Raw genomic sequence first — 12,415 nt, 5'->3', positions numbered from 1 at the left:
ATATTTTGTTTCTCATGTCACTAATACAACCGTTGCTCACATTGTTCTTTATTCCGGCTGCACAGTTTCCAATGTTTTCTGGTTCTTCAATGATTTAAATTTTTCTTTAGCTTTGTACGAGTGATGACGAGAACTTTTAGGCATGTTTACATGCATTTGATACTTCCCTCCTAATGTGTTACATAGCATCACAGACTGAGACCACAATATAATGGGATCTATTCTTCGAAACAAAGTAGTACCAACATTATTACAATTAATCTGTGCACACACCTCAGCTTTTCATCCTTAAATTTAGGAAAAAAATATGCATGGACTATTTATGTATGTAAGATACTTCAGCATCTACCAAAAATAAACTCTGCATTTGTTCTAAATACGTGCGTATCGTGCGATACAACATTCACAGACTAATGTATCAGCATGCCATGCACAAATATTTCGTTTTATTGTAAGAGGGACCTATAAAGTACCTGAAATTACAGGTTTTTTCAAGTATTTGGTCATAAATACTTCGCACAACCTTTCCGTGTTTTGAAACTTTACATAAATCTCTAGCACTTGTTGTTTCCAGTCGTGCCCTGTATCGCTGACACTGAAAATGTGTGGTGTATTTCAACAACTCGTTAAATTTGCTTCAAATATCCCACAACATAGTTTCTTCCATCAGTTTTCTCCGACTTCGGTCCTCTCCAACAAGTTTGAGTTCCTTATTTGATTTAATAACACTTGATATCTTCAAGTTTTTAATTCAATAGAAAATATTGCTTTTAAATCTTTGCAAGAAGAAGAACTGAACAGCTCCAGCAGAAAGAAAGAGAGATTTAAATGGGGGGGGGGGGGGGGGGGCATTTGGAAAGTTACTCACTTGCGTAATGTTCTGCATATAATATCGAATCATTACGCATCAAGTATCCCAAAAGGGAAGATGACTGCAACATTAACGTCTTGTGTGATGAATGTTTGGCACAGCCACTGGAATCTTTTATCTGACCAACAAAAATAAAGATGGCAATTTTCTCTGGGTGAAAGGATAAACATTCCAGAATTCACTACAAAATTAGTGTCATTTAAAAGAGAATGTCAAGAGTTACAATACCACCACCTATTTCACCATGTACGAAGTGATGTAATGGTCAGGCAAGGTGGTAACTACTGCCTATTCAGAGACTAATGTTCAAAACTGAGCGAGGTAGCACAGTGGCTAGCACACTGGACTCGCATTCGGGAAGACGACGGTTCAATCCCGCTGCTGGTCACCCTGCTTTAGGTTTTCCACGATTTCCCTAAATTGCTCCAGGCAAATGCTGGGATGGTTCCTTTGAAAGGGCCGTCCGACAACCTTCCCTGTCCTTCCTTAATCCAATGAGACCGATGACCTTGCTGTCTGATCTCCTCTCCCAAACAACCCAACCCCTATGTGCAAAATGGATGAAACACTAATAAAACTATCAGCAGTTAAAGAATTAGTGTCATTTTTCTACTGTTTCAAGAAAAAAATTTGCATGGTGTGGTTAACTGAGATATCAAGCTACTAGTTTTGTGCCCATTGGGCCTCAAAATTTCTTTGTAACAGAGAAAGATCTATGAAAGTGTTTCAAGTTCCCTGTTCCTCCTAAGATATACATGTGTATAACTGTTTTTCAACTGTTCGTTGTAAGTTGTGAAACATGTACCCTGTAGGTAAACACGGAAACAACAGCCTTCTGCAAGGTACACATGCACTTCAGTTCACAATGCAAAAGTGAAATGATTGCAGACATTTTTTATTCAGTATTTTATTTCTGGCAAATGTATTGCTGAAATTCTTTGGAAAGATGCACACCAATCAAATTGTTACACTGGAACACTAAGAAAGGTAAGAAGAGAAATTTAAAAACAAACGAATGGTATTTTAAGCTTTGGTATCTTTCTCCTGTACAACAGTGATCTTCAAAGCACTGTCCTGAAAATTCTTAACCCTCTGTAACTTTCAAATGAGTTTTTTGAGAATCATCTTAACAGCTTTGATCTGCCTCCCAATAATTACAGCAGTTCACCAAGCTGGAAAGAAAGAATTTTACCAATGACTGTTAAGGTCGTTGATGGCAGAGTTCTATGATGAGACTTTACAAGTGCTATCTACTTTTTGATGTCACATACTATGTTGGGAAGCAGCTCAATGTTTTAAATTTCATTTGAATACAGCAGAAAATTGTTGCATTTGCCCACATTTTCTTCGCAACCAAATGTAAGTTGCTTTTTGGAGTATAGTAGTACGATGTGAAAATTTTTTTCAAGAGAGTATTACTTATGTATAACTATGCTGCTGAAGTGGTGGGACATTTTGAAAGATCTTATAAAGCTATGAACAAGACATTATAAATTTTAAGGAATATTTTATGTGAAAAGTATGTGAGTTTTCACTTGCCAGGAACATGTTTAATTTTTAACTATAGATGACTGAAGTATCTCTGTTGCCTTTCATACTGAAAAGAAAACGTTCTAGATGCCAGTTCTTGCATTAACTGTTGTTTTGTAACTTCAGTCTGAAGCACAGTCTCTGCTTAACAGACCATTTTCTGCATGCAGCAGTTAAATAAACAAGAGTCAGTTAAAGTGATCCAACATACTTTAGTTGTATTTTATCCATTATAAATGTTACTCAAAGTCTGGGACTGTAAAAAATGATGATTTTTGTTACATTTTCTGCTGGCAGACAAGATTTTGCTTTATTTTGTGCACCTTGCATTCAGGAAATAATTAGCTTTTGGAAAATGCTCTTGATAACATAATTAGTTCCTGAAACCTGTAGTGCACAAATTTAAGAAAAATTTTGACTGGCAGCAGAAAATATTTTATAATGGACAAGACCAACTTAGTTCATGTGGCTGTTTTTGTGACTTTGCACCTTTCATAGAAAAATTGGTTTTATCTATTTAAAGAGAGGGATTTCTGAACAAAGTTAAGCATCCTGGTCAACATCACACTTCTGACTGAAGAAGAGACAGCAGTTAAGGTTCTCAGTAGAACCCATGAAGGTCTACTCACTGCAAAAGTGGGGAACTTTCATTCCCCAAGGAGATGTCTGGTACAAACCATAAGTTTGTAGATATTCTGTAAAATATCCCTTAAATTACATTGTGTTTTCATTAGTCAAAAATAAGATAAAATCCAGTGATAGTTTTTGACACATCTTGCATAATCTTTAAGGGTTGTTCTCTAAGGAATTTCAGTAGAGATGAAATTAAGTCCAAGATATTCGATTTTTTTGTCACACTTTCAGACTGTGTGCAAATGCATTTGTTTCATAAGTAACATTTAATGCATCCATGGCTCACATCCCTGTGTGTTCTACACTTCTGACAAAACTGCAACAAGAACTCTTTTTGCCCTCTAGGTAAATTTGTAGTAAAATTCCTGCAGCTTGTTTACTTCATTAATGCAAGTTCTCACAAATCCTCAAAATGCAAAAAAGGAAGGCTCCTTGGTTTTGCTCATACACCTAAAAATAGCAGCAATTAATTTTATTCTGGAAACAGCACAACAAAATCAAGATACACAAAGTAATAAATAATTAGATGAGATATACAAAAGCATTTATTACATTTTTATTTATTTAACTGGGGTAATTTCAACGTATTCTACAGTGTGCAAAGAAGAGCCAAAGAAAGGAAGAAAGAAAACAATCATACAAGGAGAGGCCTAATTTTATTTTTAGGAAAATAGCTCATGGTTTCATAAATCTCTGAGAGCAGCAAAAACAGCAGATACACCAAACAGACACTGCTGTCTTTGTAGAGATAGATCTTGAATAATGCACAGAAAATTGTCCTTCACAGGTACTTTAGTTCTATAAAATTAAACACCACTTCTTAAAAATGAACTTCATATGGCTCCTCCTTGTGTCTTCTGCGTCATTTTACTCCACAACTGGCATAGGAAATATCACATAACATATATAACATATCACAATCACTGAAAACGGAACATACAGACACTTAAAAATATTGTGCATGCTATCTCTGAAGACACATGGTGTCAACAGTTTCAGTCACACAGCACAGTCCAAATACTTTTTAATGTTCGACACAACGGAAATACATCTTAAAGCAACACAACTGATCTCTGCAAGCAACAACTGGATGCAGCAGATAATACTTCTGGGAACGCAGAAGTTCATTTTCAACCCGGAAAAATATCTAGAGGCAACCACCACTCACAGTAAACAATCATGCATCTGATGCCCAACTTCGGATAATAAACACAGATGGTAACGTTCATCTGGCACAGTTATCAAAGAGAGGCTACGGTATGGTGGTGCCTTATGTGAAATCAGGGCCAAGAACTAATGCAGTCACAGCTTCATGACATAAATAGATCAGGATACTACCGCCTATCGTATGGCGGCTAATGTACTGATTGGTACAGGCTAAAGAAGGGAAGAATCTCAGTACAAATAGTGCACCTATTTGACGTCAGTTATGTGGTCAGGCTTATCACCTCGCTGGTAACGCTCCCACATCTTCTGGAACAGTTTTTCCATACCCTGAGCATACTGTAAGCAGTCGAACAATGGACTCTCAGTTCGTGCTCGCCATACTTTAGCACGAGTGGCTTTCAAGCTGGAAAAAAAAAAGAAAGGAAACGAATAATGTAACGTCTCATGGAAATAGCATACAATAGACTATATACAAAAAACCGTGAAAGGGCGGAGGGAGGGGGGGGGGGGGGCAAAAGTGAGAAAAACACGGAAAAAGATTAAATTATCCCACATTTCTTTACTACCCATCCTCATCCTCCAGCTACTTTTGAAGTAAATTGAAAGGTTGTTTCGCAAGTTGGCATATACACTATTTGATCAGAAGTATCTGGACACCCCCCAGAAACAGACATTTTTCATTTAGGTGCGTTGTGCTGCCACCTACTGCCAGGTACTCCGTATCCGCAACCGCAGTAATCATTAAGACATCGTGAGAGCAGAATGGGGTGCGCCACAGAACTCTAGGACTTTGCACATGGTCAGGTAATTGGGTGTTAAGTCTACGTCTCTATGCAAGATTTCCACACTCCTGCTCATCCCTAGGTCCACTGTTTCCGATGTGCTCGTGAAGTGGAAATGTGAAGGGACACATACAGCACAGAAGTGTACAGGTCAACCTCGTCTATTTACTGACAGATACCGCCAACAGTTGAAGAGGTTCGTAATGTATTACTAGGCAGACCTCTATCCAAACCATCACAGAGAAAGTCCAAATTGCATCAGGATCCACTGCAAGTACTATGACAGTTAGGCAGGAGGTGAGCAAACTCTTATTTCATGGTCGAGCAGCTCCTCATTAGCCACACATCACACCAGTAAATGCCAAACGACACCCCGCTTTGTGTAAGGAGCGTAAACATTGGACGACTGAACACACTGTGTGGGGTGACGAATCCTGGTAAACAATGTAGCGATTCGACAGCAGGGTGTGGGGATGGCAGTGGTGTTATGGTGTGCTCATGTTTTTCATGGAGGGGGCTTGCACTCCTTGTTGTTTTGCATGGCACTATCACAGCACAGGCCTAAATTGATGTTTTAAGCACCTTCTTGTTTTCCACTGTTGAAGAGCAATTTGGGGATGGTTATTGCATCTTTCAACACAATCTAACACCTCTTCATAATGCACGGCCTTTGGCGGAGTCGTTACACGGCAGTAACACCCCTGTAATTTACTGGCTTGCACGGAGTCCTGACCTGAATCTTATAGAACATCTTTGGGATGTTTTGGAGCACTGACTTCATGCCAGGCCTCACTGACCTCTCCTCAGTGCAGCACTCTGAAGAATGGGATGCCATTCCCAAGAAACTTTCCAGCACCTGATTGAACGTATGGCTATAAGAGTGGAAGCTGTCATCAAGGCTAAGGTCGGGCCAACACCATACTGAATTCCAGCATTACCGATGGAGGGCACCACGAACTTTTAAGTCATTTTCAGCCAGGTTTCCGGATAATTTTGATCACATAGGATATGTAACACAATTTTGTCTGTTATAGTGCTATCCTAATTGAATCAACATGAATTCTCTCTTAAAGACCTATAACTATCATGGAAATTACTGGACGAAATCAATATGCTAGAGACTAGTTTTGATTTCATCAGACAGAAACCAATTTAGTAAAGGTTGTAAACAAAATTTGTAATTTTACACACACACACACACACACACACACACACACACACACACACACACACACACACACACACACACACACACACACCATGGATATGTTATCAAAGACCCCAAACCTATTCTCAAGAATATTAATTTACTTACTATTCTCTATCTGTACCAAGACGAACAGCTATGTCCTGGTATTCTTGGCGTGTGCTTGCCACAAGCTCTGGACATCCTAATGTAGCCAACTGAGATGCAGCTACTCTTGAAGCCAGCGTTTCACCTGCACACACACACACATCTCAATATGCATCCGAAAAGTGGGGTGGGAGTAAAAAAAAAAAAAAGATGCAGTAACAACAACAAATGGAAGCTTCAGTTTTTGCCATTCTATTTTACTCCAAAGAAACGGTCTAGACCAAGGCAACATAAATTGTCTACTGGACAGTGACTTGTTCTTGCATACAACTGCTGGTGGCTTAGGTTTTAGGGGCATTTGTGTTTTGTAACTATTACATCTGTGACTGGATTGAGGACGCACCATGTCTTCTTGGATGGGGAATCAATGGAAGAACTAAGCGACTTGAGCTGTGCCCCAGTGTGTTAGGACCCTTACTACTGATGTTGCGTATGAATGACCTGGCAGACAAAGGAATTTTTGCAGATGATGCAGTTATCAGTCCATGCACAAAACTGCCTAGTACCAATATGATCCAAAAAGCTGCATGTGAAACGCAGTTTTGCAGGGGTCGTATCTCAGGTTCTACTGACCACAGAGACAAAGGTCACACGTCTTGGCTGGCTCTTGGGCTAGTGAGCATTTGCAGACTTATCTAAAGAAAGGGCATACTGTAGCCATCCTACAGTACATAGTCAAAATCTAAACATTAAGCACTTCCCCCTTCCATGCCCAGTGAGCAAATTGGTCGGTTCTGTTGCTTTAATTGTGGTTTAGGGTGGACTTCAGGTGTCTTACAAAAGCGCCATTTGCTCATGGTAAGTTCTAGAGAAAACCCCAAAAACCCTTGCTTTTCGCATACAGAAACTACGAACTGTGGGTATGGCCACTTCTGTAATTTCTATTCACAGCAAATCGTCGAAATTTTTACCACATGTTCTTAAGATAACGACACTAAATTATGTTTTAGCCAGCTTTTTTTTCACTGACAAAACTTTATGACGTGGTGTCTCTGCATAATGGGCACTTCCTGGCTACACAAATACACCCAATAGGGTACTGTAGTGGGGGGGGGGGGGGGGGGGGGGGGGGGGAACTGTTTAAAATGTCTTAACTTGTCTGAAAAGAACTTTAAATGATTGTTAAAAATTATGTAAAACTGGAAAGACTGCAAATTCAGTGAACTATTTCTACTATTTTTACTCTTTTAAAATACAAATCAATTGCCACGCAATTTCAATGCACTGTGATCGATGAGCAAAGTATCTGGAAAAATTGCACAGCAAACGTTTTCTTGTGAGCCTATATTATGCATATTTGCTGTTTGTATGTGTCAAAGTATATAAACAAAGGGGGGAGAGAGAGAGAGAGAGAGAGAGAGAGAGAAGGAGGAGGAGGGGGAGGAGGAGAAGGAGGAGAAGAAGAAGAAGAAGAAGAATTGAGTGTGCCGAGATCATGAAATGCTCCATCATTTCTCAATGCTGTCATAAACCAATCCACGACTGCAAATGATTATTAAATATACAAATTTACTCTTTTTTAAATATTTGATTTGTTTCTTTAATGATAAGATACTGGCAGCCTGTCATGCTCTGCAATGTTTTTGTCTAAGATTTCAGCTTGTTGCTATTACATGAAGATTATTTCAATATGAAGTTGACATCAAATATTTCTACAACAGATTGTGTCCAGAACAATGATTGGCAATTGCTCTGTAACCAAGAAGCTGATCTGAATCATTGAGGGACTGTACGATTTGGGGCAGTTCCCACCATTGTTTACTGAGACTTACTTAGTATGTTGAAATGTAGTATTTATGTAACTGTGAAGTGTAGTACAGTGTTCAATAAAAGTTATTTGGACTGCCATACTATATAAATAACTTTCTGAAGTTCCCTCATACGCGCATTATAAAATCAGCAGTAACCAACAGATGGAACAACAGCAAGTAACTTAATATCCTTATTATCAACTTTTTTTTTTAAAAAAAAGGTATTATGTTCATTGCTTCAATGGGTGTAGTTGTTTTGTTAAAGTGGAAGCTACAAAGTGCCAACAGCAGAAACAAACATCAATAACTTTTCAGACCACCACTGAAAGAACTATAAATAACAATGGATGTGGTACAGTGACAAAGGATGTGTAGCCCTGAAGACATGTTGTGCTCATTTTGAGGTAGGGTACACTATAAGATTTGAACCCGAAAAACTATTTCCTAGTTCATATACCCTTCACCTCACCTCTGTGGTTTGAACCACGATGTACCACATTCAGTGCTGCATTCTGGAGTTCTCTTTTGACACACACTATCAGTTAAATATCTATGCTATTTCCAGGGATAGCTTTATGCACATACAGTTAAACGTCCTTACACACCACACAACAGATATACAATTATTATTATTATTATTATTATTATTATTATTATTATTATTATTATTATTATTATTCAGGGTGTCTACGTGGACAAGAAAAAAAATTCCCGAATTTTTCCCGGATTTCCCAGTTAAAAACACAATTTCTCCCGGATGAAATTGCGTATAAAGCGGGTGAAAATACATCCGGGTTAAGTAACAGTATACTTTGCCTCGGAGCTATAAAACGTATCAGTCCTTTGAATCGTAAAGGTCTTATACCGGCGGAGGACGTCCCACCACTTTAGGAAACGAAATCCTGGAAAAACAATGCGTTTGGAAAGTTGTTTGATGCGAGACAATTATTTTCGTATTGGGAAAGTATTTAAACAAATTCCACAAATTACAGCACGGTAGCTTCCGAAACTCTAAAATAGAGATTGCGTTGAGCGATGCACTTTTGTCAGCCAGTCATAGCTCATGTCACGTGACCTCGCTAGCGAATGACGGCAGTTATTCAGAGCACGAGGCCTACGAGAAAGACAGGCCGCGGCGCGTACGTTACGAAGTTACACCGAGCTCGCTCAACTTAGCTAAGTGCGTTTCTACACCGGTTAACTCGTAAGCAGATGTGTATGTACGAACGAGAATTGCATCGTCTATTCGCATCCACTGTTATTAGTCCTACAATGATAGGAAGTCCGTAGGCCTACTAACAGGCTCTAATTTGGCAATTAAAATCGTGCCAAAATGATTATCAGTTGCGTAGAAAAGTCTAAGTGTTCTGGCATGAAGAGACTTGTGACATTGCTCAGTAACACATTATGCACAATTTTTTGAAGGTCAATTACACTTTTTGGCATTGATTGCATAATTTTTTATCTATGAAAGAACAACATTAAATATGAAAACTAACCTGAAGCTCGGTCTTTTTTTTAGCGTGTGTTACATGTTAAGTCATATCAAATACAAATGTGCCGGTAAAATTTTAAATAGTGGCATAAATGACTTATCTTCTGGGCCCGACATTTTTCAAATAGCTGATCCTCAAAGTGTTACGTTTTGAATGAGAGTTATAAAGCCCTGTGATTTAAGAAATTCACTGCACATTCTCACACGTAACATAAATCACCTTGCATGGAAATTTACTTTGAAAGTAACGCATCTCAAGCCACTATTCGTAATATTTTCTGTTGATCTGTTAGAAATTTAAACAGTTGTGACGTCACGCACATCGAATGCACGTTAGTTGTTACGGACGTGCTGCATAATCTTCGACCTAAAGCCTTTGACACTTTTCGGTGCCAGCAAACTGGTCTGTGCATTGTGTAAATTACCCATTTTCTATCCAACTAAACTTTTATTTTCGTGTTATTCTCTGATTTATGTTTCATTGCTGCAGTATTATTCAGCAGTAGTGGACTAAAGTTCTTTGTCAGCATATCTGATCTTACACGTCAAACCTACAAAACTGAAATCTAAAACAATGAAAAATCCCGGAATTCTAAAAAATTCCCGGGTTTTTCCCGGATGAAAAAATTCCCGGGTTTTTCCCGGATGAAAAAATTCCCGGGTTTTTCCCGGATGAAAAAATTCCCGGGTTTTTCCCGGATCTCCCGGGCTGTATACACCCTGTTATTATCATCTTTCTTTCTTTTCTGAGACGTTATGTCTGGTTAAAAATGGAAAGTGACGCAGACATTGATCAAGCGTGACTTACTTTTAACTGTACGGTATATGTTAAATTGCATTTAGGAACTTTCGGGTAATTGAACATGTATCAATAAATACAGATTTCTGTAGCTGTATATATGCATTTGGATGTAGCTGTATTGCATTGATGTACTGGTGGATATTGTGTGGTATGACTCTTGTAGTTGATAGTGTAATTGGTATAATGTCAACTTTATCCTGATGCCACATGTCCTTGATTTCCTCAGCCAGTTGGATGTATTGTTCAATTTTTTTCTCCTGTTTTCTTCTGTATATTTGTTGTATTGGGTATGGATATTTCGATTAGTTGTGTTAATTTCTTCTTTTTATTGGTGAGTATGATGTTAGGTTTGTTATATGGTGGTGTTTTATCTGTTATAATGGTTCTGTTCCAGTATGATTTGTATTCATCATTCTCCAGTACATTTTGTGGTGCATACTTGGATATGGGAACGTGTTGTTTTATTAGTTTATGTTGTATGGCAAGTTGTTGATGTATTATTTTTGCTACATTGTCATGTCTTCTCGTGTATTCTGTATTTGCTAGTATTGTACATCCGCTTGTGACGTGATCTACTATTTCTATTTGTTGTTCGCAAAGTCTACATTTATCTGATGTGGTATTGGGATCTTTAATAATATGCTTGCTGTAATATCTGGTGTTTATTGTTTGATCCTGTATTGCAATCATGAATCCTTCCGTCTCACTGTATATATTGCCTTTTCTTAGCCATGTGTTGGATGCGTCTTGATCGATGTGTGGCTGTGTTAGATGATACGGGTGCTTGCCATGTAGTGTTTTCTTTTTCCAGTTTACTTTCTTCGTATTTGTTGATGTTATGTGATCTAAAGGATTGTAGAAGTGGTTATGACATTGCAATGGTGTAGCCGATGAATTTATATGAGTGATTGTTTTGTGTATTTTGCTAGTTTCTGCTTGTTCTCTAAAGAATTTTCTTAAATTGTCTACATGTCCATAATGTAGGTTTTTTATGTCGATAACTCCCCTTCCTCCTTCCTTTCTGCTTAATGTGAATCTTTCTGTTGCTGAATGTATGTGATGTATTCTATATTTGTGGCAGTGTGATTGTGTAAGTGTATTGAGTGCTTCTAGGTCCGTGTTACTCCATTTCACTACTCCAAATGAGTAGGTCAATATTTGTATAGCATAAGTATTTATAGCGTTTGTCGTTTCTTGCTGTCAATTCTGTTTTCAGTATTTTTCTCTTGACTCTGCTATTTTTCTTACATTTGTCTGTTCCAAAAGCCATTTTTATATCATTGCTGAATACTTCTGTTATCTTTAGTAATTGGTTGAGTTGTTGATTTGTTGCTGCCAGTAGTTTTAGATCATCCATGTATAGCAAATGTGATTTTGTGTTGATATGTTCCAGTAATATTATATCCATAATTTATATTATTTAGCATGTTGGATAGTGGGTTCAGAGCAAGGCAGAACTAGAAATGGTATATTCCGCACTTAATCTGTATTGGCTGTGATGTGATATATTATTTGAATTTGTTTGGATATTAAGTGTGGTTTTCCAATTTTTCATTACTATGTTTAGGAACTGTATCAATTTAGGATCAACTTTGTATATTTCCAATACTTGTAGTAACCATGAGTGGGGTACACTATCAAAAGCTTTTTGGTAATCAATGTATGCGTAGTGTAGCGATCTTTGTTTAGTTTTAGCTTTATATGTCACCCCTGTATCTATTATCAGTTGCTCTTTACATCTTGCTTTGCGGCAGCCTCTTTGTTCTTCATTTATAATTTTGTTCTGTGTTGTATGTGTCATTAATTTCTGTGCAATAACTGAAGTAAATATTTTGTACATTGTTGGTAGGCATGTTATGGGGCGATATTTTGCTGGGTGAGCTTGATCTTTAGGTTCCAGATAAGTTATTCCTTGTGTATTATTATTATTATTATTATTATTATTATTATTATTATTATTATTATTCTGTCTATTGACTAAGAAACTTCATTTTTGTTTTCTAATGGAGTAGTTTATCCAATGCCAGCTA

At 37.8% G+C, this 12,415-nt stretch overlaps 1 protein-coding gene across 4 annotated transcripts in view; it reads right to left on the bottom strand.

Moving 5' to 3' along the window:
• Positions 1–3,673: 3,673 nt before the first annotated feature.
• The window catches only part of LOC126185507 (UDP-N-acetylglucosamine--peptide N-acetylglucosaminyltransferase 110 kDa subunit), a 278,206-nt gene continuing 269,464 nt past the window's right edge, over positions 3,674–12,415 (bottom strand). For all 4 annotated transcript variants that reach the window (XM_049928136.1, XM_049928135.1, XM_049928134.1 and 1 more), the window contains 2 exons: positions 6,299–6,422; positions 3,674–4,604 (listed from right to left, as the gene is read on the bottom strand). In XM_049928136.1, coding sequence (XP_049784093.1) covers positions 4,448–4,604; positions 6,299–6,422 — 281 coding nt within the window. In that variant the 3' untranslated portion in view covers positions 3,674–4,447. The remainder of the gene's footprint in view (positions 4,605–6,298; positions 6,423–12,415) is intronic.

This window comes from Schistocerca cancellata, chromosome 1 (assembly GCF_023864275.1).
Source record: "Schistocerca cancellata isolate TAMUIC-IGC-003103 chromosome 1, iqSchCanc2.1, whole genome shotgun sequence".
NCBI classification, from domain to species: domain Eukaryota; kingdom Metazoa; phylum Arthropoda; class Insecta; order Orthoptera; family Acrididae; genus Schistocerca; species Schistocerca cancellata.
Note: the sequence above shows the minus strand (reverse complement) of the source record. Positions and strands in the feature narration are given on the sequence as shown.